The following is a 25295-nucleotide window of genomic DNA, read 5'->3' as shown; positions in this document are numbered from 1 at the left end:
GATCACAAGATAAAAGTGAGTGCACACAAGGGAGGGGTGAGGATAGGTAAGACACCTAAAAAATTAGCTAGCATTTGTTGCCCTTAACGCAGAGAAACTAAAGCAAATACCTTAAAAGCAACTGAGGCCAATAGGAAAAGGGGACCAGGAACTAGAGAAAAGGTTAGATCAAAAAGAATTAACCTAGAAGGTAACACACATGCACAGGAAATTAATGTGAGTCAACTCCCTGTATAGCTATCCTTATCTCAACCAGGAACACTTGTTCCTTCCTATTATTGCCTATACTCTCTCTTCCACAAAATTAGAGATAAGGGCAAAATAGTTTATGCTGGGTATTGAGGGGGGAGGGGGAGAGGGAGGGGGTGGAGGGGGAGGGGGCATGGGGGAGAAATGACCCAAGCCTTGTATGCACATATGAATAAAACAATAATAAAAAAAAAAAAAGAAGAGCCATGACCAGATTCCTAACCAGAGAAGCAGATGCTGCTGGAAATAAAGTACTTGTTATAGGCAACTTGGCTTTTAGGGTGATTTGTTATTCAGCCATAAATAATTAACAAATTCTGACAGAACTGTTTTTATAATACTTATGTATTAATTTTTAGTAAAACTAAAACTGCCTAGACATTAGCACGTGACTAAAAGAAAAATATCTAATAGTCCTCATCAGAGGAAAGGAGTGACTTGCCCCACTTCAGAAAGCAGCAGCAAGTGCTTCAGCAGTCCAGTCGTGGGGGCTTTCATGACAGAAAGTGAGCACTGTGAGCATCACACTCACATCTTCATCCTGACTGGGATGGATCAATTCCACAAGTCGCTGGATGATTTTCTCTTCGTTAAGCCACTGAAAGGGAAGAAAAGGCCAGTCAACATCTCTGCTCATATTTAACTAAATGGAAGAAAAGTCCTTGCATGCAGCAGAAACTCATGCAACCAGGTTTCCTGGGATAAAGAGTTTCTAGCACAACCGTCTACCCGGACCCAGGAAGAACCCAAAGGACTTCTGGGAATGGCTCAAAGAGTTTTTTGTTGGCTTGTTTGTTTTGTGGTACTGGGGCTTGAACTCAAGAACTACACCTTGAGTCAATCTACCAGTCCTTTTTTGTGGTGGGTTTTTCCAAGATAGGGTCCCCTGAACTATTTGCCCGGGCTGGCCTCAAACTGCAATCCTCTGATCTCTGCCTCCTGAGTTGCCAGGATTACAGTCGTGAGCCACCGGCACCTGGCTTGGCCCAGAGTTTAAATGGGTGGACCACCACCCATCTGTCCCAATACTGCACATGTTCTTTGTCTTAGGATACATATAAGACTAGAGTATAGATAAGCCAGAACAAGCTGGCTGTGGAAGCTAGACAAGTCTTAGCAACCTGCAGCATCAGGAAGAGTAGAGGACCCTGGTATGATCATAGGAGAGCTATTAGGGCTAAAAATCTTACAGATGGGCAGAAGCTCAATAGCTTACTTTACTCAAAATGCAGTTCAAACAAAACCTGCCCTCTGGCTGGGAACCCTGCTCTTCTCGGGACTACAGGCAGTTCCTTTTATTGCTTGACCAGCAGCATAGATATATCTCCAGAATAAGCAATGCACCTCTGCACGAACCATCATCAGCTCGTGCTTTCCTCACAGTGGTACCTGGGCTTAGAGCCCACACCTCACTGAGCATCTGCTCTAAGGTCTGGGTAGGAGCCTTGGGAGGAAAGGGCAGGAGATAAGAAAAGCCTATTATTGCTTCTGCACAGAGCAGGAGGCCAGAGTGTTGGGGTAAAAGGAACCTTCATGCTCTTTACTTCTGAATGGCTGAGGCAGGAGGAAGGGATAAACAGGATCCTTGAATGCTGAGAAACTGGGTGAAGAGCTGTGGGCTGGGCACCTGGTACTACTTAACACAGTATCACCTGGCCTCTGACCCATCCTTCCCTCAGGGATTGGGAGGGCACTTCCAGGCACTCACATGAAGGACCTCCTGCCGGAGCCCAGCTGGCTCCACACAGCTGACCAGGCGCAGAAGCAGGTCCATGAGAGCTGAAGTGCCCATGTGCTTCAGCACTAGGCTGATGAACTTGTCTTTCTTCTTCAAGAACATAATCACCTGAAATCAAACACACCTGATAAGCAAGCAGGACCAATTGGGGAATACTTCCTCTGAGAACCTGAATGAGAAAGATTACCTTTCAATTATATTGAAAAGACCCAGAAAAAAAACTATAAAAAAGACCCCTTCCCAGAGCAGGTATTGTCTTAGAGGGCAGTGGTGCAACCAAGGAGTGGCAATGCCCAGATGAGGTTCTGTGCTAACAGCATGCAATGTCCTGAGCAGGACAGCACAGGCTGCTGTGCATAGCCATATACTGGATCAAGTTTTTACAATAGAAAACAAAGGTACAGACAGAGCAGAGCTGGGAAAAGAGGGTCATTATTGATAACCCCCAGGCTTGGAACACAAACCCCAGGGGCAACACAACCTACAAGATGGGCTGACAGAAACCCGTATGTGGCTGAAGGGAAAAGAAGACAGAAAGAAGAAAAAGAAATATACAGTTGGCTGGCAGACATGGGGGAGGAAGGGTCAGAACCCATCAAGGATATGGTGGATTGCTTGGGAATTGGACAACAAGTGAGTAGTAATAGAAGTGGAGAAGCCTGGACTGAATCTCTTTCTGCTACATATCTGAAAACTAAGCCAGATCAGTCATAGATGAAGGGCCCTCTATGTCCAGATGACTGGACTGGGGGGTGGGATAAATCTAACACTCTACTGGGGACATGAGAACATGGAGAAGGCAAACCAGGGGTGGAGGGAATCTCAACCATGCTCGTTGGTGCTGAGATAATGCTGTGGGGTTTGAATGTGTTCCCCAAATTTCATGTATTGAAAACTTAATCCCCAAAGTCATGTGTTAATAGTATTTAGAGGTGGGGCCTTAGAAAGGTGATTAGGCTTAGATGAAGTCAGGAAGGTAGGGCCCTTATGATTGCATTAATAGCTTTATAAGAAGAGAAAGAGATTGCTCTGTCTGTCCATATGATGCCCCATGCATCCTCTGGACTCCACTCTCACCAGATGAAGCCTCTTGACCTTGGACTTTCAGCCTCCAGAACTGTAAGAAATAAATTTCTTTATAGATTTCCCAGTTTGTGGAATTCAGTTATAGCAACAGAAAACAGAGTAAGACAGGTGAGGAGGAAGATGGAAGAACAGAAAAGGGGGAAGAGGAGGAAGAAGGAGAAGAGAGTAATGGAAGAAGAAAGCGAGGAGGAAGGCACTATGAAAAGAATGATTAAATTCCTGGAGAAATAGACTAAGAACAAGATAGAGAAGGTGAAAGTAACAGTATCAGGACTGAGCTGGGCATGGTGTCACACACCTATAATCCCAGGTGGCCAGGCTATCCTGGGCTACATAGTGAGACCCTGTCCCCCCTGCCCTCAAAAGAAACAAGGGACAAAAAAACATCAGTACAGAACCTACAGATATAAAAATAATGAGGAGTTAATGCAAACAGCTTTATGCAATTTGTATAAATTTAGAAAAATGAATTTCCTTGAAAAAATATGATCTAAACTGATCGAAGAAAATAGAAAATCTGAATCATTCTAGAACATCAGAAGAAATGGAATTTGACTGAAGTCACTGAGCTCTCCAGGCTCTAACAGCCTTGCCAAAAAATTCTGCCAGACTCAAAAAAAGAATCCCATCTGATATAGACTCTTGCAGAGAACATGAAATAAAGGACTATGCCCCATATAATTGTATAAGGACAAAAAAACCTTGATTGTAAAGCCTGATAAAGGCATTATAAGAAAGGGAAATTATAGGTCAATCTCACTGAAGATTATAGGTACAAAATCTAGCAGTTTAGAAGCAAAATATACCATAACCAAGTTGAGTGTATTCCAGGAATGTAAGATTCTTTTAACACTAGAAAACCAATCAGTATAATTTAACTATTAATATAGCAGAAAAAAAATCCTTTGAGCTGATGGCTCACGCCTATAATCCCAGCTACTTAGGAGGCTGAGAACAGGAGGACTGTTGTTCAAGATCAGTTCAGGGAGTAAGTTAGAGAGACCCCATTTAACAGAAAAAAGCTGGGTGTGGTAGGACATACCTGTCATTCCTACTATGGCAGGATTAATAAAGTAGGAGGATTGTGGTCCAGTCTAGCCTGGGTAAAAAGCAAGACCCTATCTCCAAAATAACAAGAGAAGAAAGGACTGAAAACATGGCTCAAGCAGTAGAGTACCTGCCAAGCAAGTGCAAAGCCCTGAATTAAAAAAAAAAAAAAAAAAAAAACAGTACCATCCCCCAAAAAGAAAAATCCTGCCAGGTGACAGTGGCTCATACCTATAATCCTAGCTACTCAGGAGGCAGAGGTAAGGAAGATGATGGTTTGAAGTTCATAAGACCCTATCTATCTCAAAAAAACCCATCACAAAAAAGTGCTGGTGGAGTAGCTCAAGGTGTAGGCCCTGAATTCAAACCCCAGTAACCACCCCCAAAATCCTATGATCAACTCAACAGATAAAGTAAAAACATCTCATCAATTTAAACAGGCATTAATGCTATAAACTTTTAAAAAACTAAGAATGAAGAAAACTCCCTTAAGTCTTTTTATATGTATGTGCTGGTGATTAAACCCAGGGCCTCACACATACTAACTAAGCACATGCTCTACTACTAACCTATAACCCCAGATCCTAAGGCTTGATTTCAAAAAACAACTTAAAACTTTGCAAAAACATCTTGATTTTTTTTAAAAAATAAAAACAGTCCCACAACATTTATTGTCATCTGATAATAACATATGGGTCATCAAAACTATGCAAAAATGAGGTCTCAACAATAGGTATCATCAAAAAAATATGAACACATGTTTTACAACTATATTTTCAGCAAAGAACACCTAAAGAAAAACTGTAGAGGATTCTTAACTTCTCATTTCATTGGTAATTTCTAGTTGGAGACACTTTGTAGCAGAGTAATATTATCTCCATTCATTTATTTAGTTTATTTGGCAGTAATGGGGTTTGAGTTTAGGGCCTCATGTTTGCTAGGCAGGCACTCTACCACTTGAGCCACTCTGCCAGCCTATATTTCCTTTTAGCATGATCTGACCTGGCTGTTCTCTTGACTTTGTTTTAGAATGAATTTCTTCTGTATCATCTAACACAAGGTTCATATACTCCTCAAAACTAAAAATACGGCCATCTGTTAGCATATTCACTTGCTCATAGAGCCATACCTGAATCCAAGATCTACTTTGTGAATATCTGAAGATGAGGTTGATGGGCTGCACCATCACTTTCTGCAAGTTTTGGCCCTGGCTGTGGTATACCATGATGAAATTTCACATACACCATGCCTGACCAACATGGAACCTCAGAAAGTAACTTCTGTAATTATGAACTGGAAGCAGAAGTACAAACATCTTACTTAATTGCAAAATGAAAGCTTTTCCTCTGAGATAATAAATAAAACAAAGAGGTCCACCATCACAATTTCTATCCAACATTGTACTAAATGTTTCAGCCAATGCGATAAGGCATGAAGAAGAAATAAAAAATACACAAATTGTAAAGGACAAAAAAACAACCTGTCATTAATCACAAATGATGTGATCTTATACATGAATAAAACCAAAAAATATAAAGGTAAATCATCAGAATTAATAATAGCTTTATTTATCATCATCAAAAAACTGGGAATAGTAGCAAGATGCCGGTGGCTCATTCCTATAATCCTAGCTACTTGGGAGGCAGAGATCAAAAGGATTGTGGTTTGAAGCCAGCCTGGGCAAATAGTTCAAGAGTCCTTATCTTGAAAATACTCAACACAAAAAAGGTCTGGCAGAGTAGCTCAAATGATAGAGCATCTGCCTAGCAAGCATAAAGCCCTGAGTTCAAACCCCAGTACCACCAATAATGAAATAAACAAAATGGAAACAGCCTAGATATCCTTCAACACATGAATGGTTAAATAGACTGGTATGCATCCATACCAGGTAATATTAACAGCAATAAAAAGGAATAAGATATTGATACATATTACTTTGATGAATCTAGAGGAAATTATGCTAAATAAATAAGCTAATTCCCCAATACTACAAAATAAAAGACTAAAAAACAGGGTATAGGGGTTAGGGTTGTAGCCCAGTGGTACAACACTTGTCCTGGGTTTGATCCCCAACTCTGAAAAAAAAAATGTACACAAAGCAATTTGAGTATTAACTAATACAACTCCCAAGGATTCATAAGGAGAAGGCTGAAGCATACCAGAGCAGGCTCAGCCATGCCTGCCTACAGCCTTATCCAACCACAGCTGCATCTGCACAACTTGCACCTTAAGAGTGTTTTTTTCTTTGTTTGTTTTATAATTTTAAAGTGTTACAAAAAACAAAACCAAAAAAGTAAGAAGAATATGAGGCAGAGATTATTGATGACCCATAAAACCTAATGTATTTACTATATGGCCCTTGAAGGAAAAACTTGCTGAGCCCTCATCCAGAGATACCACAGGAATGTAAATGATAAAATAAATCTCAATCAAACAAACCAATTTTGAAAAATTTTAGGAAATCATCAGAGCAATTTTCATACACATTCATATTCAATGACATTAAGAACTTATTAATGTTTTGGGAAAGATAATGGTATGGTGGTTATGCTTGTGAAAGACTCCTTATCTTTTAGGAATACATAATGAGATACATATAAAATGATCCAGTGTTTGGAATTTGCTTCAAAATAATCTGGTACAGGAGTTGGAAAAAAGGGGGTTTAGAAGAAATAAGATTGGTCATGATGGATAGTGTGAAAGCCTGGTGACAGACATGGGATACATAAACTGTTTTATCTAGCTTATATTGAAAGAACTGTCAGTCCTTTTCATGACAGTCCCTCTCTGGGCTACTCTACAGTTTTAGGAAACAAAGGAGGAAAGCTCACTGCAGCCCCAACAGTCACAGCCAACCCTGGAAATAAGTCAACTCCTAGATGATTGACATAAAACAAGAGACAGTGTTTGCCAAAAAGAATAAGGTAGGTATACAGGGAAAGGTGTACAAGATCTATATATGTGAAAATTAGCAACTACATGTTAGCATGTCTACTGGAAAACTTAAGTAGAACATGCATTAAATAATCAACAATAGTGCCGACACTGTAGCTCAGCGGCAGAGCACATGCCTCCCACCCCTGAAGACCTCGGTTCAAGTCCCACCCCTGCAGCAAACTCAACAAAACAATAATAATATAATGAAAGTGATTTCCCCAGCAATTTAAAAAGAAATCAACAATAGTTATCACTAGAAAGTATCATAGGAGATTTCAGTTTTGTTTGAATTTCATATAAATGTGTTCCACATGTATCAACGGAATAATTTTTTTTTTTTTGCAATACTGGGGCTTGAACTCAGGGCCTACACCTTGAGCCACTCCACCAGCCCTTTTTTTTTTTTTTTCATTTTTCTTTTATTATTCATATGTGCATACAAGGCTTGGTTCATTTCTCCCCCCTGCTCCCACCCCCTCCCTTACCACCCACTCCGCCCCCTCCCTCTCCCCCCCCCTCAATACTCAGCAGAAACTATTTTGCCCTTATTTCCACCAGCCCTTTTTTGTGAAGGGTTTTTTCGACATAGGGTCTCTAGAACAATTTGCCCTAGTTGGCTTCGAAACAGGATCCTCCTGATCTCTGCCTCCTGAGTAGCTAGGATTACAGGCGTAAGCCACTGATGCCCAGCTAAAAATATTGGCTTTTTCTTTTCTTTTTTTACTGGGGTTTGAGCTCAGGGCCTCACACTCATGAGACAGGTGCTCTACTGCTTGAGCCACTCCACCAGCCCCGAAATAAAAATTTTAAGAGTTCAGCCAAGTCATGCATGTAATTTCAGCACTTGGGAGACTCAGGCAGGAGGATCAGTTTGAGACCAGCCTGGGCTACATTGGAAGACTCTGTCCAAAAACACTAAAAAAATTTTTTAAGAGATCAGTTCATATTGCTTTAATGCATTAAGCACAGGGTAAATGAAGTATGCATGAGCACACATGCAGGCATACACACACATACCAGCTGCTACTCTTTTCTATTGCTTCAAAAAACAGATGTGAGGTGAAACAGTCCTCTAGGGTCTCCTGCAAATCTTAAATTTACGATATGACTAAAGATGATACTCCCCCTAACTATTCACAACATGTTGGCAGAATTTCCTCAAGGGAAACAATGACCTTTCTCAGGGCTCAAGACACAGACACAAAGTATTGGCTTGTTCCCTGAATGGATACTTGGTAATATTAAACAATTACAGCTATATTTTGGGGGTATAAAAATATTTAGCAATATTTAAAAGAAGTAAGTCCTTATAACTTAGAGATCAATACTGAAACATTTTAAAAAGAAATGATCTGCTGGGCCCTGGTGGCTGACACCTGTAATCCTAGCTACTCAAGAGGCACAGATCAGGAGGATTGCAGTTCAAAGCCAGCCTGGGCAAATATGAGCGAGAGAGAGAGAGAGAGAGAGAGAGAGAGAGAGAGAGAGAGAGAGAGAGAGAGAGAGAGAGAGAAAAGAAAATTAAAAAAATGATCTGATGTCTAAGATATTTTGAAATAATACAGTGAGGATGGATGACTGGTGATGAGAGGAAATATGGACTGCTGCCATCAGGCACAGGTAGCATCAAGGCCTCTCCTGTCCATGTCCTCAGTGTAGAAGGGCTGAAGCCTGTGTCAGATAGCACGTAAGGCAAGAGAAGGACCATGCTACACCTAAAAGATGAATTCACTCTCCAGCCTAATGCTGGACATTATCTTTTGTTTGCTTTGAATCAGTAAGTGCTCTGAACCCACAGACATGCCTCCTACATGGACAAAGCACAGACCTGAGATGGTGGACAGCTGAGGTCCAGCTACAATGACCTCAGACCTGTGCTTGACTGGTGATAAGATGAGCTGGCCCAGTCTAGGGTCCTGCACAGCACCCAGGGAAGGCAGAAAGTGCTGCTTATTCCACAGCTGACCATCAGAAACATCCTAGGGAAATTTACTTTTTTACTCAGACTCTAATTTACATATCAACCACCCAAACTGCTCCGCATGTGTCCTGTGAACCAATCAAAATGCTGTCCCAATAGACTGATGACAGCTTCAAAGTGATTGCAGTCATCATATACACCTGACTCCACACATCATTACCTGTTCAGTTTTCCTTGCAATGAGATTGCCAATGGTCTTGCTGAAGAAACTGGCAAGCAGAGGGTTGAGTGGTGGCTCTTGGTCCAGAAAGTCATACAGAAGGTTCAGCAGACTCTCATCCCCTCCTAGTCTGTCGCTGATCTGTGGCACATCACAAGTCAGAAGCTCACAGGCTGTGTTTGGGTATCTAAAAGGGCACAATCCAAGCAATGGAGGTGAGGGCTGGCAGAATGGCTCAAGTGATAAGAGCACCTGCCTAATAAGCATGAAGCCGAGTTCAAACCCCAGTGCTCCCAAAAAAAAAAGAAAACAAGCACTGGAGGTAAAATTAGACTTCTCTCAGGTAGCTACTTAAGTTATTTGCTTCTTAGGCAGCACATGCATGTGATAAGAGCAAAGCACTGAACAGACCTCAGAGCAGAATGAGGACAATGTTAGCCTGTGACCAACTGGTATTTTTAATTACTAGATGCACAACGTTTTTATATACCTTTTATGAGCTCCTCATACCCTATACTCTGATATCCTTCATTTTCTGACCCTACTTCCATTCTCTAAATAACCTTTTTAAATCTCCTGGCTTCTCCTCTCTTCGGGCCTTCATACTCACCTGCCAGGTCTCTCACCTCACCTCCTATCTACCCACCATCTCAATGAACCCAAGTCCCACTCATGTTCATCCTTTCCTCTCTATCTTCCCCATGTCCTTGTCCCTTCCTATCAACAAGCACAGACACCAACTGTCCTAGGGCAGAGAAATATCACCTGCCCAACAGCCCAGGATGGGGACATCTGTTTAGTACTCAAATCAGAGCCCTCAACAGCAGCACTAGTAATAAGGCTTGTGCTCTGTCCCTCACCTGGGTGCATCTGGGAATTCTGGGCAGTATGCACAAGATCCAGCAGGCTGGAACCCAGTAGGAGCATCCCAAGCATCTGTCTTGGGATAGGACTGTGCCCCATGTTGAGCCAATTCCCTTACTGTCTGAGTCCTCTCATCTGATCATGGAGGTAAGGGTCATGCCTGCCTCATAGGCTTCTGTGAGGGGACAGGGCTAATATGTAAAGTGCAGAGTGACACCTGGCACACAGGATGAAGTTGATTAAGGTCAGATGCTATAACCTTTCCTTGCCAACATGTGGCCAGTGCCTAAGTCAAGGTAGTCACAGCAGCTGGGGGTGGAGGGTGAATTTGACTCTAGAGGGAACAGCTGGCTAAACATGGTGGCCATCCATGTGTAGAAGGAGAAGAAACAGCTCTCAGCTGCCCATAAGGTGGGTGCTCTTCTTCAACCCTCACAATAGGTAGCAGCCTTCAGAGCTGCTAGGGACTTTCAGTCACAAAGGTCCAACAGCAGGAAGCTAAACAAGCAGGCCAAGGAACCTGAGAGAGGTGTGGTCAGTGTTTAGAGAATGGTAGGCTGGGTGGGGAGAAAGGTGGCCTGAGGGCTGGGTCAGGATAAGTCTAACCCCCTCACTGAAAAAAGCCAATCTCTCTGGCTTTCAGTGTCCTTGTCTGTAAAATGGTCCAGTCATTGCCCACCCATTGAGACAATTGTAAGGTCGGACAACACATGGCCACTGAGGGCAGGGGGACCAGAGAGCAGGGTAAGAAGGTCAGGTTGGCAGTACTGAAGGCTACAATGAGGCTCTACATCTACCAGATCTCTAAAGAACAAGACACAATGTGTAGAACAGTGGGGAGAAGTCTAAGTCCATGGGGTAAGGAAGCAAAGAAAAGGACAGACCACTCCTTGAAATGTTTCTAGAGTCCAGAGAACATCCTAATCTTGTCCACAAATGGAGCAGACAGAGCTAGAAGAATCTAACTCCTAAGGTTATATCTAGGTGGAAGGACTAAGATTTTTCTCCTTTTTATCTCTATTTTATAATTGCAAACAGGCACTGCTATGGTAGTTTAAAAAATTTATACAAGGACTAGAAATTCTAATTAAACATGGCAGATGAAGCACACAGGCTTGTTGATACTCCCTCTCGAACTCTTACTCAAGTAATGCAAAGAAAAGACAAGAAAAGGAACTGAATATAGTACAATGGTAGAGCACTTGCCTTCCAAGCAGGAGGCCTTGGGTTCAATACCCAAATACACACACCCAAACACACGTAAGAAATTATGCTAGACTAGGCCTGGAAGATACAGAGTAGCTGGCCAAGTCCAGGGAAAACAGAACATCAGGTACACCACCACAGAAGGTGATACTAACTAGAAGTGAAGGTTTAAGCCTCACAATTCTAGAGAGTCTTGTCCACTAAGACAGTGACTGGTAAGGGCAGGGTAGGCTGGAAACTACCACAGAGCAGGATATAAAATCATTGCTGGAAAAACTGGACCAGATCTGCTCCTGATTCAGGGACACAAGACAGAGTAGAAGGGTGATTAGATGCTAGCCAGAAATAGGGGACTTGGTAAAAACAACATTGGGTGCCTCCAGCCCCTCTTCTTCTTTTTCTTTTTAGTGGTACTGGGGTTTGAAATCAGAGTCTCGTGTTTGCCAAGCACTCTACCACTTGAGCCATGCCCCCAGCCTTTTTGTTTTAATTATTTTTCTGGTAGGTTGGGGTCTACCTGGCCCAAGTGGTAGAGCGCCTGCCGAGCAACCATGGAGCTCTGAGTTCAAACCCTAGTGCTGCCAAAAAAAAAAAAAAAGAAGAAAAAAGAATGATAGGACTATTTTTTAGGTAGGGTCTTACATTTTTTTGGCTGGACTGGCTGGGCTGTGATCCTCCTACTTATGTCTCCTGAGTAGTTGGGATTACAAACAGGAGCCACTACACCCAGCTACCCAGTTAGATTCTCTTCTTGAGTCAGCTCCCAGGATGCTAATAGGTCTACGCCCCATAGGTAAAAGGTAGAAGGATTCTTCTCTGAAGGAAATGCTGGGACATAGAGAAAAGTGAACTAGCTGTTATCTAACCAAACAGCCAGGGAACAATCACCTGTGGTGAAGCTTGCAATGAGCAAACCCCAGTCAGATCCCAAACTCTGTGCAGGATTTAGGGCCTTTTTTTTTTTTCTTTAGATAGGGTTTCACTGTCTCACAAGGCTGGTCTTAAACTCCTCAGTGTAAGTGATCTTCCTACCTCAGCCTCCCAAGCATAGGATTACGGATGTGTACCACAACAGGGCCTCAGTCCTTTTTTTTGATGGTACTGGGGTTTGATCTCACAGCTTCATGCTTGTTAGGCAGACACTCTACCACTTGAGCCACTCTGCCAGCCCTTTTTTGCGTTGGATATTTTCAAGATAGGGTTTTGTGAACTATTTGCATGGGCTGACTTCAAACCACAATCCTCCTGATCTCTGCCTCCTGAGTAGCTAGAAGCTTCCAGTACTTGGCCCCAGCTTTTTTTCTGTTAGTTTTTTTTTTAGGTAGACTTTCATGTTTTCACCTGAGGCCAGCCTCGTGATCCTCTTGCGTTTTGGATTGCAGGAATGAACCACCATGCCCAACTTATTTGTAGAGATTGGGTCTCACTATTTGCCCAGGCTGGCCTCAAACCACAATCCTCCTGATCATTGCCTCATGAGTAGCTAGGAGTACAAGGGTGCCCCATGCTCTTCCCTGGGCCTCACTCTTGAAAGGGTACATTGCTGACAGACAAAAGACAAGAGTGAGCACAGAGACCAGAAGAAAACTTAAAAAAAGTTGTAATAGTCTCAAAGGCAACATGATACACGAAATGCATACAGAAATAAGAACCAGGCTTTTATTAAAACATCTGAGAGCTGTATATGGGTCAATAGACCCAGCACATGGGAGGCTGAGACCAGGAGTTCAAGACCAGGCTAGGCAATATAGCTAGACCCCCATCTTAAAAAAGTCTGAGGATAAGAAAGAGAAAATTTAAAATATGGCTGGAGCCAGGTGTGGAGGTGCATACCTAGAATCCTAACACTTGGGAGGCTGAGGTAGGAGGATCTCAAATTTGAGTTAGCCTTGGCTTACATAGCATAAAGCTGTCTCAAAAAAAAAAGTTAAAAATAAGGTGGTAGAAATTTCAAACATTAGTAAAATAATGGGAACATAAAAGTTGAATTTCTCAGGGTTGGGGAGGTAGCTCAGTTTTTAGTGTTTTCCTAGCATGCAGAAGGCCCTGTATTCAATACCCAGTATCAAAAAAAGGTTAAATTTCTCAGATGTAACCAAAAAGATGAAAACAGCAAGAACAAAAATAAGAAGAGAAGGGCTAGGTTGTAGCTCAGTGGCACAGCATTTGCCTAGCTTATGCAAGGCCCTGGGTTCAATCCCTAGCACCATAAGGAAAAAAAAAAAAAAGAAGAGAAAGTATTAATTCAGATGATCTAACACCCAATTAGATGTCCCAGAAAGAAAGAGCAGAGGGAAAACAGGACAGGAAAAGAAATAAAAAAAGAAATTTCCCTGACATGAATATACAGATTGAATGGGTCCATGAAGTACCTAGCACAATAAGTGAATAAAAAAAGACATCTGATGTTGACCTTGTTATGAATATGTAAGTGCTGCTCACAACTGAGATGATGTGTCTACTTTAGTTATACCTGCGTACTTGCATCAGGTTCCCTGAGGGTCATAAGTCTCATTGTTTTGTTTCCGTTAGCTTTGTACTCATCCATTACTAATTTCTCTCAAACTTGTCTGACTGCAATCCTCTCAACTTATTGACACTGTCCTGAGACTCCTTGTGACCTAGAAGATTCCCAGCTGTACTCTTCTCATACCTGTCACCTTGTTCTAACTTGTCACCAGACTGGGAGATATACGGGAATGAGAAGGATGGGGGTTTGTGAATAGCGATGTTGAAACCACAGCAGCCTCTAGCTCTAGTCATCCTATCCCGAAGCCCTTGGCTCCTCCACAAGCAAGCTCCTGCTCTTCTTAGAACTTTGCCCCCATTGTGAGGCTCCTTTGTCAGAGACAACTTGGCTGACTATCCTAGATGAAGTACTGCCCTATCATCCGGGCCTGCCCTGTTTTCCTCCAAAGGACAAAGTCAACAAAGACTTGCAATGAAATATTTTTGTTGATCTCTTTTATAACTGGACTCTGCATTGTATATAGATGAATATGGCATGCCCAGTAAAACTCTATTGGTGGACACCAAAAATGTACATTTCTGGCTAGGTGCAGTGGCTCACATCTGTAATTCCAGCTACATGGGAGGTGGAGATCAGGAGGATCACAGTTTGAGGCTAGCCTCAGGCAAAATCACAAGTCCTAACCTGAAGAACTACTAAAGCAAAAAAAGGCTGGCCCTTTTTTGGTAGAGCACCTGCCTAGCAAGTAAGAGGTTTTGAGTTCAAACTCCACTATGGCAAAAAAAAAAAAAAAGCAAATTTCATGTCGTGAACATGTGTAACAAAGCATTCTTCCTCTGATTTTTTTCAACCATTTAAATATAGGGCTGGTAGAATAGCTCAAGTGGTAAGAGCACCTGCCTAGCAAGTATGAAGCCCTGAGTTAAAACCCCAGTGCCGCCAAAAAAAAAAAGTAAAACCTACCAGGAATGGTGCACACCAGTAATCCCAACATTCAGGAGGCTAAGGCAGTAGGATTATGAGTTCGAGCCCAGCCTGGGCTACATAGAAAGTCCCTGTCTCAAAAAAAAAAAAAAAAAAATCCATACTTTGGCTACTTTGCTGACTCTGTTCTATGACTCACCACCACATAGGTGTATTTTATGCTTCTTTGTAAGCACCTAGACCTGATACCTACTGTGTCACTTGTCCCCAGCTCTTCTTGGAGACACTGCAGGCCATGTGGCTTCTTCACAGAGCTGTGACCTCAGAGCTTGCAGAATAGGCCTGCTCTGCTTTTTCTACCACCTAAAGTGTCTTCCCAGTTTACACACTGCCCTTACTCTTTCAGAAAGCTCTTTCTGTCATCTCCTAACATCTTAGCCAAATGCTAAATGGAACATTTTAGGAAAAACTTTGAGAAGAGTCAATATCTCTAATGATAATGACATACTTCCTCCAAGTTGAACATCCCAAGGTGAAGCATTTCTTGGGGCTCAGGAGTCAAATACTATATATATCACTTCTACAGCCCTTCTGCCAGGCCTGATGCTCTGCTCTGCTGATTGTGCAGTTTTACACTATTATCTCATGTATCTCTATTATGGAATCAATCTTTTTACTCAAAATGTTCCAACCCATATCAACTTAATATGAACTCACTTATAACTCACAGAATGAGAAAACACATACTTAAGATATTTCAAACTCTTGTGTGGTGTGTGGTCTGTGTGTGTGTGTTACAGTGATTTGAACTAAGGTCCCCAAAGTTGATAGACAGATGTTCTACTACTTGAGCCATGTCCCAGCCTGATTTCAAACTCTTCAACCTCACAAATACCAAACTCCACAGTGGCCTCCTCACTTTTCAGGTGAGTTAAGCATTTAAAGTCTGAATCACCATGAGAAAGCCCTGGCTCTGACAATCCTCAGACACTACCTGAGGCCTCCCTGAACACTGCCCAGTGCTAGCCCCATCACATCCTCAGTACATACTTGAAGCGGACCTTCTCTTCCATGTCCAGGGGCGGGTCCTGTGTGATGAGGTTCACCAGCTCCTCCATACACTGCTGTCTGCACAGGAAGTCCAGCAGCTTCTGGTTCTGAGCCTTACACTCCTGCAGGATGTCATCTTCATCCATTAACTCCTGCAGTGTCACATGCTCCTTGTCCAGCAGTTTGTCGACATGGGATGTGGTGTTCAAGTCAAACTTCCAGAACATGGTGATGGCCACAGAGCTGCAAGCAAGGACGAAAGTGTCACTCACGCCTTCCCACTCTGCAGATCTGACTTCATGCTACACCAAAGTCCAAAAAGCTCATCCCCATCATGAACATACACAATCCCTCAGGATGGGGAAAGGGCTCTCTTCAGTAATGTTCTTATCAGACTTCTGCAGGTCAGGCTCATCCCCCAACTCCAGGACCTGCTTCTCCAGGTTTCCCCTGGCCAATGCACCTTCTTATTGTCCTCCCTTCACCACTAGTCCCACACATAGTTCTCCTCAACATGCCCCTGGATGTTCTCTCTTGCTCCTTGGCTCCATGAAACCCACATGTTCTGATGGCTCTCAATTGTCAGCACCAGAGATAACCCTCCATTCTGAAAAAGTTTTCCATTCAAAACACAAACCTATCTCCTGAATGAACATTGGACATGCCCCCCTGGAAGTCTCTCAGAGCCCAACTTCAGCAAGTCAAACTCAAGATAGCTCATTTTGGTTGACCCTGCCCTCTTTTGTTGCCACCCACCACCTAGCCTCTCTGTTCACTGTCCCTATCATATTGAGTAACACCCAAAGTAACCCAGGAACCCACCAACTTCCTCATATGTATACCAACATGAGCTCTTGTCACAGCAACCTGAGGATCACCACTGATCTAGCCCTTCTTGTCTCCTCAACCTTCTTCCTGGCTCTTGCTTGGATTGGACAAGTGTATCCATCCCAGTGAGGCTCACTGTCAGTTTGTAGGCCCGGACAGGTTAGCAACAGGTTTTACTGTTCTAATACAAAAAGAAAACATGAGCCAGGCACTGGTGACTCACGCCTATAATCCTAGCAACCCAGGAGGCAGAGATCAGGAGGATCATGACTCAAAGTCAGCCCAGGCAAATAGTCCGCAAGACCCTATCTTAAAAAACCCATCACAAGAAAGGGCTGGTAGAGTAGCTCAAGGTGTAGGCCCTGAGTTCAAACCCCAGTTCCACAAAAAAAAAAAAAAAAAAAGAAGAAGAAAAAAGAAACCATGAAGCCTGCATGTTTAACAAAGCTAAAAATTTATCTTCAAATTATTAATCTTTCCAATGTTATAAGGTTATTTATAAAGGTATAGCAATAGCAGGCAGGATTTATCTTACCTTGTATTTTTACTTATAAAAATGAAAGACTGACTGGCTAGGCATGGTGGCTCACACCTGTAGTCCCACCTACTCAGAAGGCAGATATTGGAAGGATCTTGGTTTGAGGATAACCTGGGCAAAAAGTTAAAGCAAGACCCTATCTCAATTAATAAACTGGGCTGGGTGGTGTGTGCCTGTGATCCCAGCTATGTGGGAGGCATAAATAGGAGGAATGCAGTCCGAGGCTGGCCCTGGGAAAAAACATAAGGCCCCATCTGAAAAACTAAGTACACCAAAAGAAAAAAGCTGGGGGCTCAAGTGGTAAAGTACCTGCCAAGCAAGCACAAGACCCTGACTTCAACACTCAGTACCCTGAAAAAAAAAATTTTGTATGTTTGTGAAGCCTGTGCTGCCCAAGAGGTCCTGACATAGGAGCCTCTGGATTCAGTCTCACCCCTACAGTCTCTGATCTCGACGTCTTCTATAACATGCCCCAGATCCTTGGGGACACTTCTGCAGTTTTCTGTAACCCAGTCTCACTACACAGACACTCATTTTTCTTTCTATACAGACTGCACTTTCCCATTTGTATCCTTCTGAACATGCTCTCCCCACCAGACTGAGCTAATGAACACTTCGACCACACCTGCATACACTGCTGAGGTGGGAACTGCTCCCATAGTCAGACAAGAGCCCAAAGTGGAGCTGCTTTGATTTGCACAACAAGGAACTCTGTATTTATACTAAGATTACATTCAATTTCCTTCTGGATCCTAAGACCTCCCTTATTCCTCTTGTGAGGTATGTGGATAGATATTTATGGGTGGTTGCAACAAAATCTGGAGGACTGGCAATAATGACTCTGAAAGTACTTTCAGGAGACAATGGCTGTTTCCACACACAGGTTGGATGCTCCTTTTTCCTAATACCCAGCACAATGACTCAAATGCTTGGATAGCATACAATCAAGTAAATAGGGCAATGCTGCCTTGTTGTTTCCCCCAAGCTCCAAAAACCAAAAACTTGCTAAAGGTGATTTCTGTGCAGTCCTGATGGATGGCTAGGTGAATCATAAGATTACAATGACCAAATGGGACACGCTTTTCTAGAATGATCCTTTAAAAGGGCCAGATTAATTAAATACACACATTTACACAGCGAGAGAGAAAGAAATAAACAAAAACAGAAGGAACAGCTGGGCACTGGTAGCTCACGCCTATAATCCTAGCCACTCAGGAGGCAGATCAGGAGGATGATGGTTCAAAGCCAGCCTGGGCAAATAATTCAAGAACCTATCTTGAAAAACCCTTCACAAAAATTGGGCTGGAGGAGTGGCTCAGAGTTCAAGCCCCAGTACTACCAAAAACAAATAAGTAAACAAACAGAAACAGTAAGACACCAGGCATAAACTCAGTCATTTCACTAAGTGCACTAAAATACAAATGGATTAATCATTTCAATTAAAGACAGAAATTGATAGAGTGAATTTAAAAAAATAAAAACAGGCCCGGTACAGTGGCTCATACCTGCAATCTCAACTAAATTTAAGTCAAAAAATAACAATGAGAGGCAATGACAGGAAGCAGAGATCAGGAAGATCAAGGTTCAAGGCCAGCCCTTGGCAAAAACATGAAACCTTACTTGAAGAATAACTAAAGTAAAAATGGACTGAGAGTGTGGCTCAAGTGGTAGAGTACCTGCCTAGCAAATGCAAGGTTCTGAGTTCAACCCCCAGAATCACAAGTAAAATAAACAAACAAAAAAACAACTTTTAATAAAATAGAACTAGGTAAAAATTCTGTGGTATGTCATTAGGCATTTTATTATTCTCACTACCAACCAAGTATGTTTTGAACACAGCCATTCATCTGGCCAGAATTATGCCTAAGAGACATTTCTCTACCTATTGATATAACACTGAAAAGAGACAGCTGTCTTATCAGGAAGACAGCAGATACATTGTTAAGCTTAAAAAGTTAGGAGAAATACCCTTAACAAAAGGTGTTACGCTTAGGGAGGTCACTATGAAAACTTAAACAGAATGTATACATCACTTTTAAAGTAGCAATAAAGCAAACAAAAGCAGTAAAACAAAACACCTACCATAATCTAGCCAATGGAAAATAGGAAAGTAGAAATAAAAACAAAAAGTATTAGTAAGTAGAATATATGAGATAAAATGACAGAAATTAGCACTAATATAATAATGTCAACAACTGCATATGAGATGAACTAATCATTGAAAAAGTTTCTCAGATTAGATTTAAAAATCCAACAATATGTTTACTACGAAAGATGTACTTTAAAAAAACAGAAGCCCTGAGCTGGAGGTATGTATGTCTCATGTGGTAGAACATGTGAGGCCCTGAGTTCAAACCTCAGTACCATCAAAAAACCCAACCAATCAAAAACCCTGAAGCCCAGCAAGGCAGTTCACACCTGTAATCCCAACATTCAGGAGGCTGAGGCAAGAAGATATCAAGTTCAAGGTCAGCCTGAGCTACATAGGGAGTTTCAGGCTAGGCTAGGCAACAAAGCAAGAGCCTGTTTCAAAAACAAAACAAAAACCTGAAAGAGGTAAAAATATAACAACTGAAAAACATATACCAGGCAAACATGAACCAAAAGAAAGGTAAGATACAATCTTTGTATTTGACAAACTAAATTTAAGACAAAAAATAACAATGAGAGGCAACGACAGATACTAGAGAAAAAAGATCTAACCGTCATAAACATATACGCACCTTATAGGATTCTGCAACCTCTATAAAGCAGCAATAGACAGAAACCCATAAATAAAAATTGCCTTGGTCCTGGGCATTGATCCTAGAGAAACAAAACTTTAAGTTTACACAATCTGTACACAAATGTTCACAGTAGCTTTATTTTTAACAGTCAAAATTTGTAATCAGCCCAAATACATTTCAACATGTGAACACTGACACAAACTGTGGTACACACACACACACACACACACATCAAGAAAAACTACTCAGTAATAAAAAGGAACTACTGATGCATTCAACTGGATGATTTTCTAGGGAACTATCACTGAGCAAAGTAAACCAGTTTCAAAAGGTGATTGTGTTCATAACTTTTTTTTACCCTCTTTTTAAGGAGACATGGTCTTACTATGTTACCCAGGCTGGTCTTGAACTTCTGGGCTCAGGCAATCCTCTTACCTCAGCCTCCTGAGTAGCTGGTTAACAGGTGTGTACCACTATGTCCAGCTCATTTATACTATTTTGAAATGATAAAATTTTAGAAATGGAGGACAAATTATTGGTTGCCAGTGATTGGGGATCAGGAGGAGGGTGGGTGGCAACAGGGAAGCAAGTGTAGTTATAAAAGGTGACATGAGTTATCTTCCCAGCTTTGGAACTATTCAGTATCCTGACCATGATGAACCCACACAGATGACAAATCATGCAGCACTAAGCATACACACCCACAGAGATACAAAACTGGGGAAGTCTAAATAATTGGTGGATTATACCAGTGCCAATTTCTGGTTGTAATATTCTACTGTAGCTCTGCAGAATGTTTCTGCTAGGGGAAACTGAGCAAAGAGTACAAGGGATGTCTCTGTGTTATTTCTTACAGCTTTAATGTTAAAAATGAAATTATTATTAACAAGCTCAAGCTGTTAAAGAGAAAGAATACCTAAAAACAGAGAATACCAAAAACTTTAATACCACATGTAAACATTTATAAATATAAAACACACATTAAGTTAATAAAGGATGCCTCAACAGGTCCAAAAGACCAATGTCTTATAGATTGTTTTCTCCAAAAACAATAAAATATTGAAACTAGTATCTAAGCAGTTTTTTAAAATCCTATGTGTGAGCTGACAAGCTGTTCCTAAAATTCATATGGGAAAGCAAGGGACACAGAATAGACAAACAACCTTGTAAAAGCAAAGCTGGAGGATTTATACTTACTACTTTTGTACTAAGTTGTTGAAAACTTAGTACAAAGCTACAGTCATCAACACAGTGTGTTACTAGTACAAGGATAAACATAAACCAATGGTATAGAACTGGGAATCAAGAAAGAAGACCACACAAAGATGGTCAAGTGATTGTTTGGAAGGGTTCCAGGATTGTTCCGTGTTCTTTTTAACAAACTGTGCTGAGAAACGAGGTATCCACAGCAAAACGAATTCTTACACCATTAAGAGTTTGCTCAAAATGGGCCAAAGACATAAATTCCAGGTTAAAAAAAAAAAAAAAAGCCATACAGCAACAAGTATTGGTGAAAATGTGGAGAAACTGGAAGCCTTGTACATTTGTTGGTGGGAACACAAAATGGTGCGAGTGCTTAAAAAAAACCATGAAATACTTCAGGATAATTTAACATGTGCAAGACATGCAGTGAAAACTACATAATATTGCTGAAAAAAATAATAAAGATTTAAATAAATGGAGCAATAAACTATGCTCACAGATTGGAAAATACAATACTATTAATACATCAATTTTCTTTTTGTTTGCTTGTTTTTTATTACCATATAATAGTTGTACAAGGAATACATCAATTTTCCCTAAACTGATTCACTGCAATCCTAACCAAATCCCGGATACTTCGTAAAATAGAAATTGATAAGTTGATACTAAAATAAATACATATATATTATATATATATATATATATATATATATATAATATATATGGAAATGAAAATAATTTCAAATAAGCTAAAGTAATTTTGAAAAGGAAGAACAAAGTTGGAGCCAGGTATGTTGGTTCACACCTGTAATCCCAGTATTTAGGAAGTTGAGGCAGAAGGATCTTGAATTTGAGGCCTGATGGGGGCTATGGGTATATGGCTCAAGTGGCAGAGCTCTTGCCTAAGCAAGCATAAGGTCCTGAATTCAAAACAAAGTATAGCTTAAAAAAAGGTTCATGCCAATGGCAATGGTTTAGCAGCAGTTAATTTCACTGTCAAAGGAACTGGTGTGAACTGATTCCAGAGCATTTACTTAGATAACACCATATATTTCTTCTTCAAACACTACTCATTTCCCAGCAATCATACCCTCCCCTCCAGAGAGATGCTTACCTATAAGGAAGGCCTTACTCTTCCTTCTCTAGATGACCCAATGCCCACCACCAACAGCATCCTTAGAACTAATCCACTCTACTTGTGGATTTAGGACATCCCTAGTTACATGTGGAATATCAACATAGCAAGAGGATCCTTCCCATCCTGATCACTGTCCTCAATATTCCCTTAAGACTATAGGGCATTGTACAACCAACATCGCTAATACTCTTATTCAGCAGCCAAATAAAAGGAACCTGAAGTTCGGCTTCAATATTTACTTTTCTGGGGTGTCAGAACCATCAAATAGAAGGTAGACTTCAAACAGAAATATTGTCTATATGATGTAATAGTCCCATGAAGGAGTCCTTCAAACAGAACATTCTGTGGTCTGGACTGTTGCTAAGAGGTAATTCGAATCTAAACTACAACCTAGTACCTATCCAACCACAAATCAGTTCTTATTTTTTCTTTTAAAGATTTATGAGTGGTAGAACACTTGCTTACCAAGTTCAAGGCCCTGAATACCACCAAAAATAGATCAATGATCAAAGTCCTGGCTTTGCTATGTGACCTAGATCAGTTAGGTGACCACTCTTATGCCTCGAGTTGTTCACCTGCTGTCTGCTGTAGAGCTATGGTGAAGACTGACCCAGCACAGCTCTACAAAGGGCCTAGAATAGCTCTTGGCACATTTTATTCTCAAAGACCCTTGGGCATTTGCCTAGCATGCATGAGACCCTGTATATGAGAGGAAAAAAAAAAAAAAGATCCCAGTGAGAAAAAGAGAAGGAGACAGAGATAAAGTCAACCCATCCACTGAGGTCAGGCTCAGTGGCCTCAGAGTGGTGAGCTGACCATGTACTCCTCTTTCCCACCTCCACCTGTTCAGAATCATGCTGGTAGTAGGTTTAGACATGTAAGAGCACTGACTCCACAGGGCTCAGAATCTGCTGCCCTGCCCCAGAGAATACCCTAGAGTGGATGAATGCAGGAATTCCACTTGGTCTGAAAGTAAAAGCACTGTGAGCCCATGTAGGAAATGAATATCTGTGCAGCCAGTCAAAGACAACCATAATGTCTATTCTGGGCACAGACCAATGGGGAGAAAAGAACAGAAAAAAAAAAAAGCCTCATTTTTAAAGGGAGGAGGGGGAAAAAGCAGGAACTGGTAGTTCATGCTTATAATCTTAGCTACTTGTGAGGTTGAGATCAGGAGGATTGTGGTTTGAAGCCAACATGGGCAAATACTTCATGAGACCCCCATCTCCAAAATAACAAAGCAAAATGGACTAGAGGTGTGGCTCAGTAGGTGCCTGAGTTCAAACCACGATCCCACCAAAAAAAAAAGGGAGGGAGGTAGTAGGAAGGAGGTGTGGGGGGGAGGGGGGGTACGACTGCATAGCTCATGGCTGCAATCCTAGCTTGAAGGTGGAGATTGGGAGAAGTACAGTTCAAGGCAAGCCTGAACAAAAGTTAGCAAGATCCCATCAGTAAGTTATAACTTTCTTTCATTCAAATTCCTTTATCTTTTTTTTTTCCTCTTTTTCTGATGGACTGGGACAAAAAGCAAGCACCCCATCTTCTGGTTTTTAATGGAGAGATTCCCATATGGTATCAAGTCCATGGCTGCTAAAAATTTTTTTGAAACATTTCTTTACAAAAGTAATGGAAGTTCCACTGCTTTTTCTTCACCACTTTGGAAGCTGTATATTGTCTGTATTCTTACAAAGAGTCATTAGAACTTGCAAATTGCACACATTAAAATCTATTTAATCCCAACCTTAGCTATTACAAAGACTAGAATGCTTTAGCTTCATAAACACTCCTTCTTGACTTTTATGTTCTACATCTCAATTTCACCCCACAGACATTACTAAACAATTTGTTTTTGTTGGGAATGGAAACCAGGGCCTCACAATTGCCATGTACATGCTCTGCAATTGAGCCATGCACCAGTCCTAATGTTTTCCTTTTTTTCCGTACTGAAGTTTGAACTCAGGACCTCACGCTTGCTAGGCAGTCACCTACCACTTGAGCCACTCTGCTGGCCCTTTTTTTGTATTGGGTATTTTCAAGATAGAGTTTCTTGTATTTGCCCAGGCTGGCTTGGAACCCTGATTCTCCTGATCTCTGCCTCCTGAGTGGCAAGGATTATAGGCATGAGCCACTGGCACCTGACCATTCACTTTTCTTTTTTCTTTCTTCTTTCCTTCCTTCTTTTTTTTTTTTTTTTTTGGTGGGACTGGGGTTTGAACTCAGGGCTTCACACTTGCAAAGCTGGTACTCTGCCACTTGTTTTTGTTTTTTTTTTTTTTAAAGATAGGTCTCGATATATAGATCAAACTAACTTCAAAATCAATCCTCCTGCTGGGTGCCAGTGGCTCATGCCTGTAATCCTAGCTACTCAGGAGGCAGAGATCAGGAGAATCACAGTTCAAAGACAGCCTGGGCAAATAGTTTGTGAGACCCTATCTTGCAAAAGCCCATCACAGAAAAGGGCTGGTGGAGTGGCTTAAGGTGTAGGCTCTGAGTCCAAGCCCCAGTCCTGCAAAAAAAGAAAATCAATCCTTCTGCCTCAGCCCCCCACCTGAGTCATGCCCCCAGCCTTTTTGCTTTAGTTATATTTGGGATAGGATCTCCCATTTTTGCCCTGGAACTAGGATCTTCCTATTTATGTTTCCAGTATAGCTGGGATGAGAGGCACACATCACCATGCTGAGTTACTGGTTGAGATGGGGTCCCAATAACTTTTTTTATTTTTTATTTATTTTTGGCAATACTGGGGTTTGAACTTGGAGCCTCGAGCATGCTAGGCAAATGCTCTCCCACAAACCCTTTTGCTTTAGTTATTAAGGCACTTTGCCAGGCCTCACGCTTGCTAGGCAGGTACACTACCACCCTGAGTCATGTCTCCAGCCCTTTTGCTCTAGTCATACTTGGGATAGAATCTCTCATTTTTGCCCTGGACTAGATCTTCCTATTTATGTTTCCAGCACAGCTGGGACGACAGGCACATATCACCACTCTGAGTTACTGGTTGAGATAGGGTTTCAATAACTTTTTGCCCAGACTGTCCTCAAACCACAATCCTCCTCATCTCCACCTCTGAAGTTGCTGGATTACAGGGTGAAAAATACCATACCTGGCCACATTTTCATTCATTTCATTTTTTTTTTTGACAATACTATG

At 41.6% G+C, this 25295-nt stretch overlaps 1 protein-coding gene across 11 annotated transcripts in view; it reads right to left on the bottom strand.

Moving 5' to 3' along the window:
- The window catches only part of Ppp6r2 (protein phosphatase 6 regulatory subunit 2), a 92218-nt gene that overhangs the window by 24796 nt on the left and 42127 nt on the right, over nucleotides 1-25295 (bottom strand). For 10 of the 11 annotated variants that reach the window (XR_012451064.1, XM_020181275.2, XM_074084759.1 and 7 more), the window contains exons 3-7: nucleotides 19802-19883; nucleotides 15713-15955; nucleotides 9199-9385; nucleotides 1958-2095; nucleotides 782-847 (exon numbers count right to left, since the gene is read on the bottom strand). Coding sequence is in view for 10 of the 11 variants with exons in the window: in XM_020181275.2 (XP_020036864.2) it covers nucleotides 782-847; nucleotides 1958-2095; nucleotides 9199-9385; nucleotides 15713-15939 (618 nt within the window). In the remaining variant the exon portion in view is untranslated. The remainder of the gene's footprint in view (nucleotides 1-781; nucleotides 848-1957; nucleotides 2096-9198; nucleotides 9386-15712; nucleotides 15956-19801; nucleotides 19884-25295) is intronic. The other variant, XM_020181268.2, reaches the window with a different exon arrangement.

This window comes from Castor canadensis, chromosome 8 (genome assembly GCF_047511655.1).
Source record: "Castor canadensis chromosome 8, mCasCan1.hap1v2, whole genome shotgun sequence".
Classification (NCBI taxonomy): Eukaryota; Metazoa; Chordata; class Mammalia; order Rodentia; family Castoridae; genus Castor; species Castor canadensis.
Note: the sequence above shows the minus strand (reverse complement) of the source record. Positions and strands in the feature narration are given on the sequence as shown.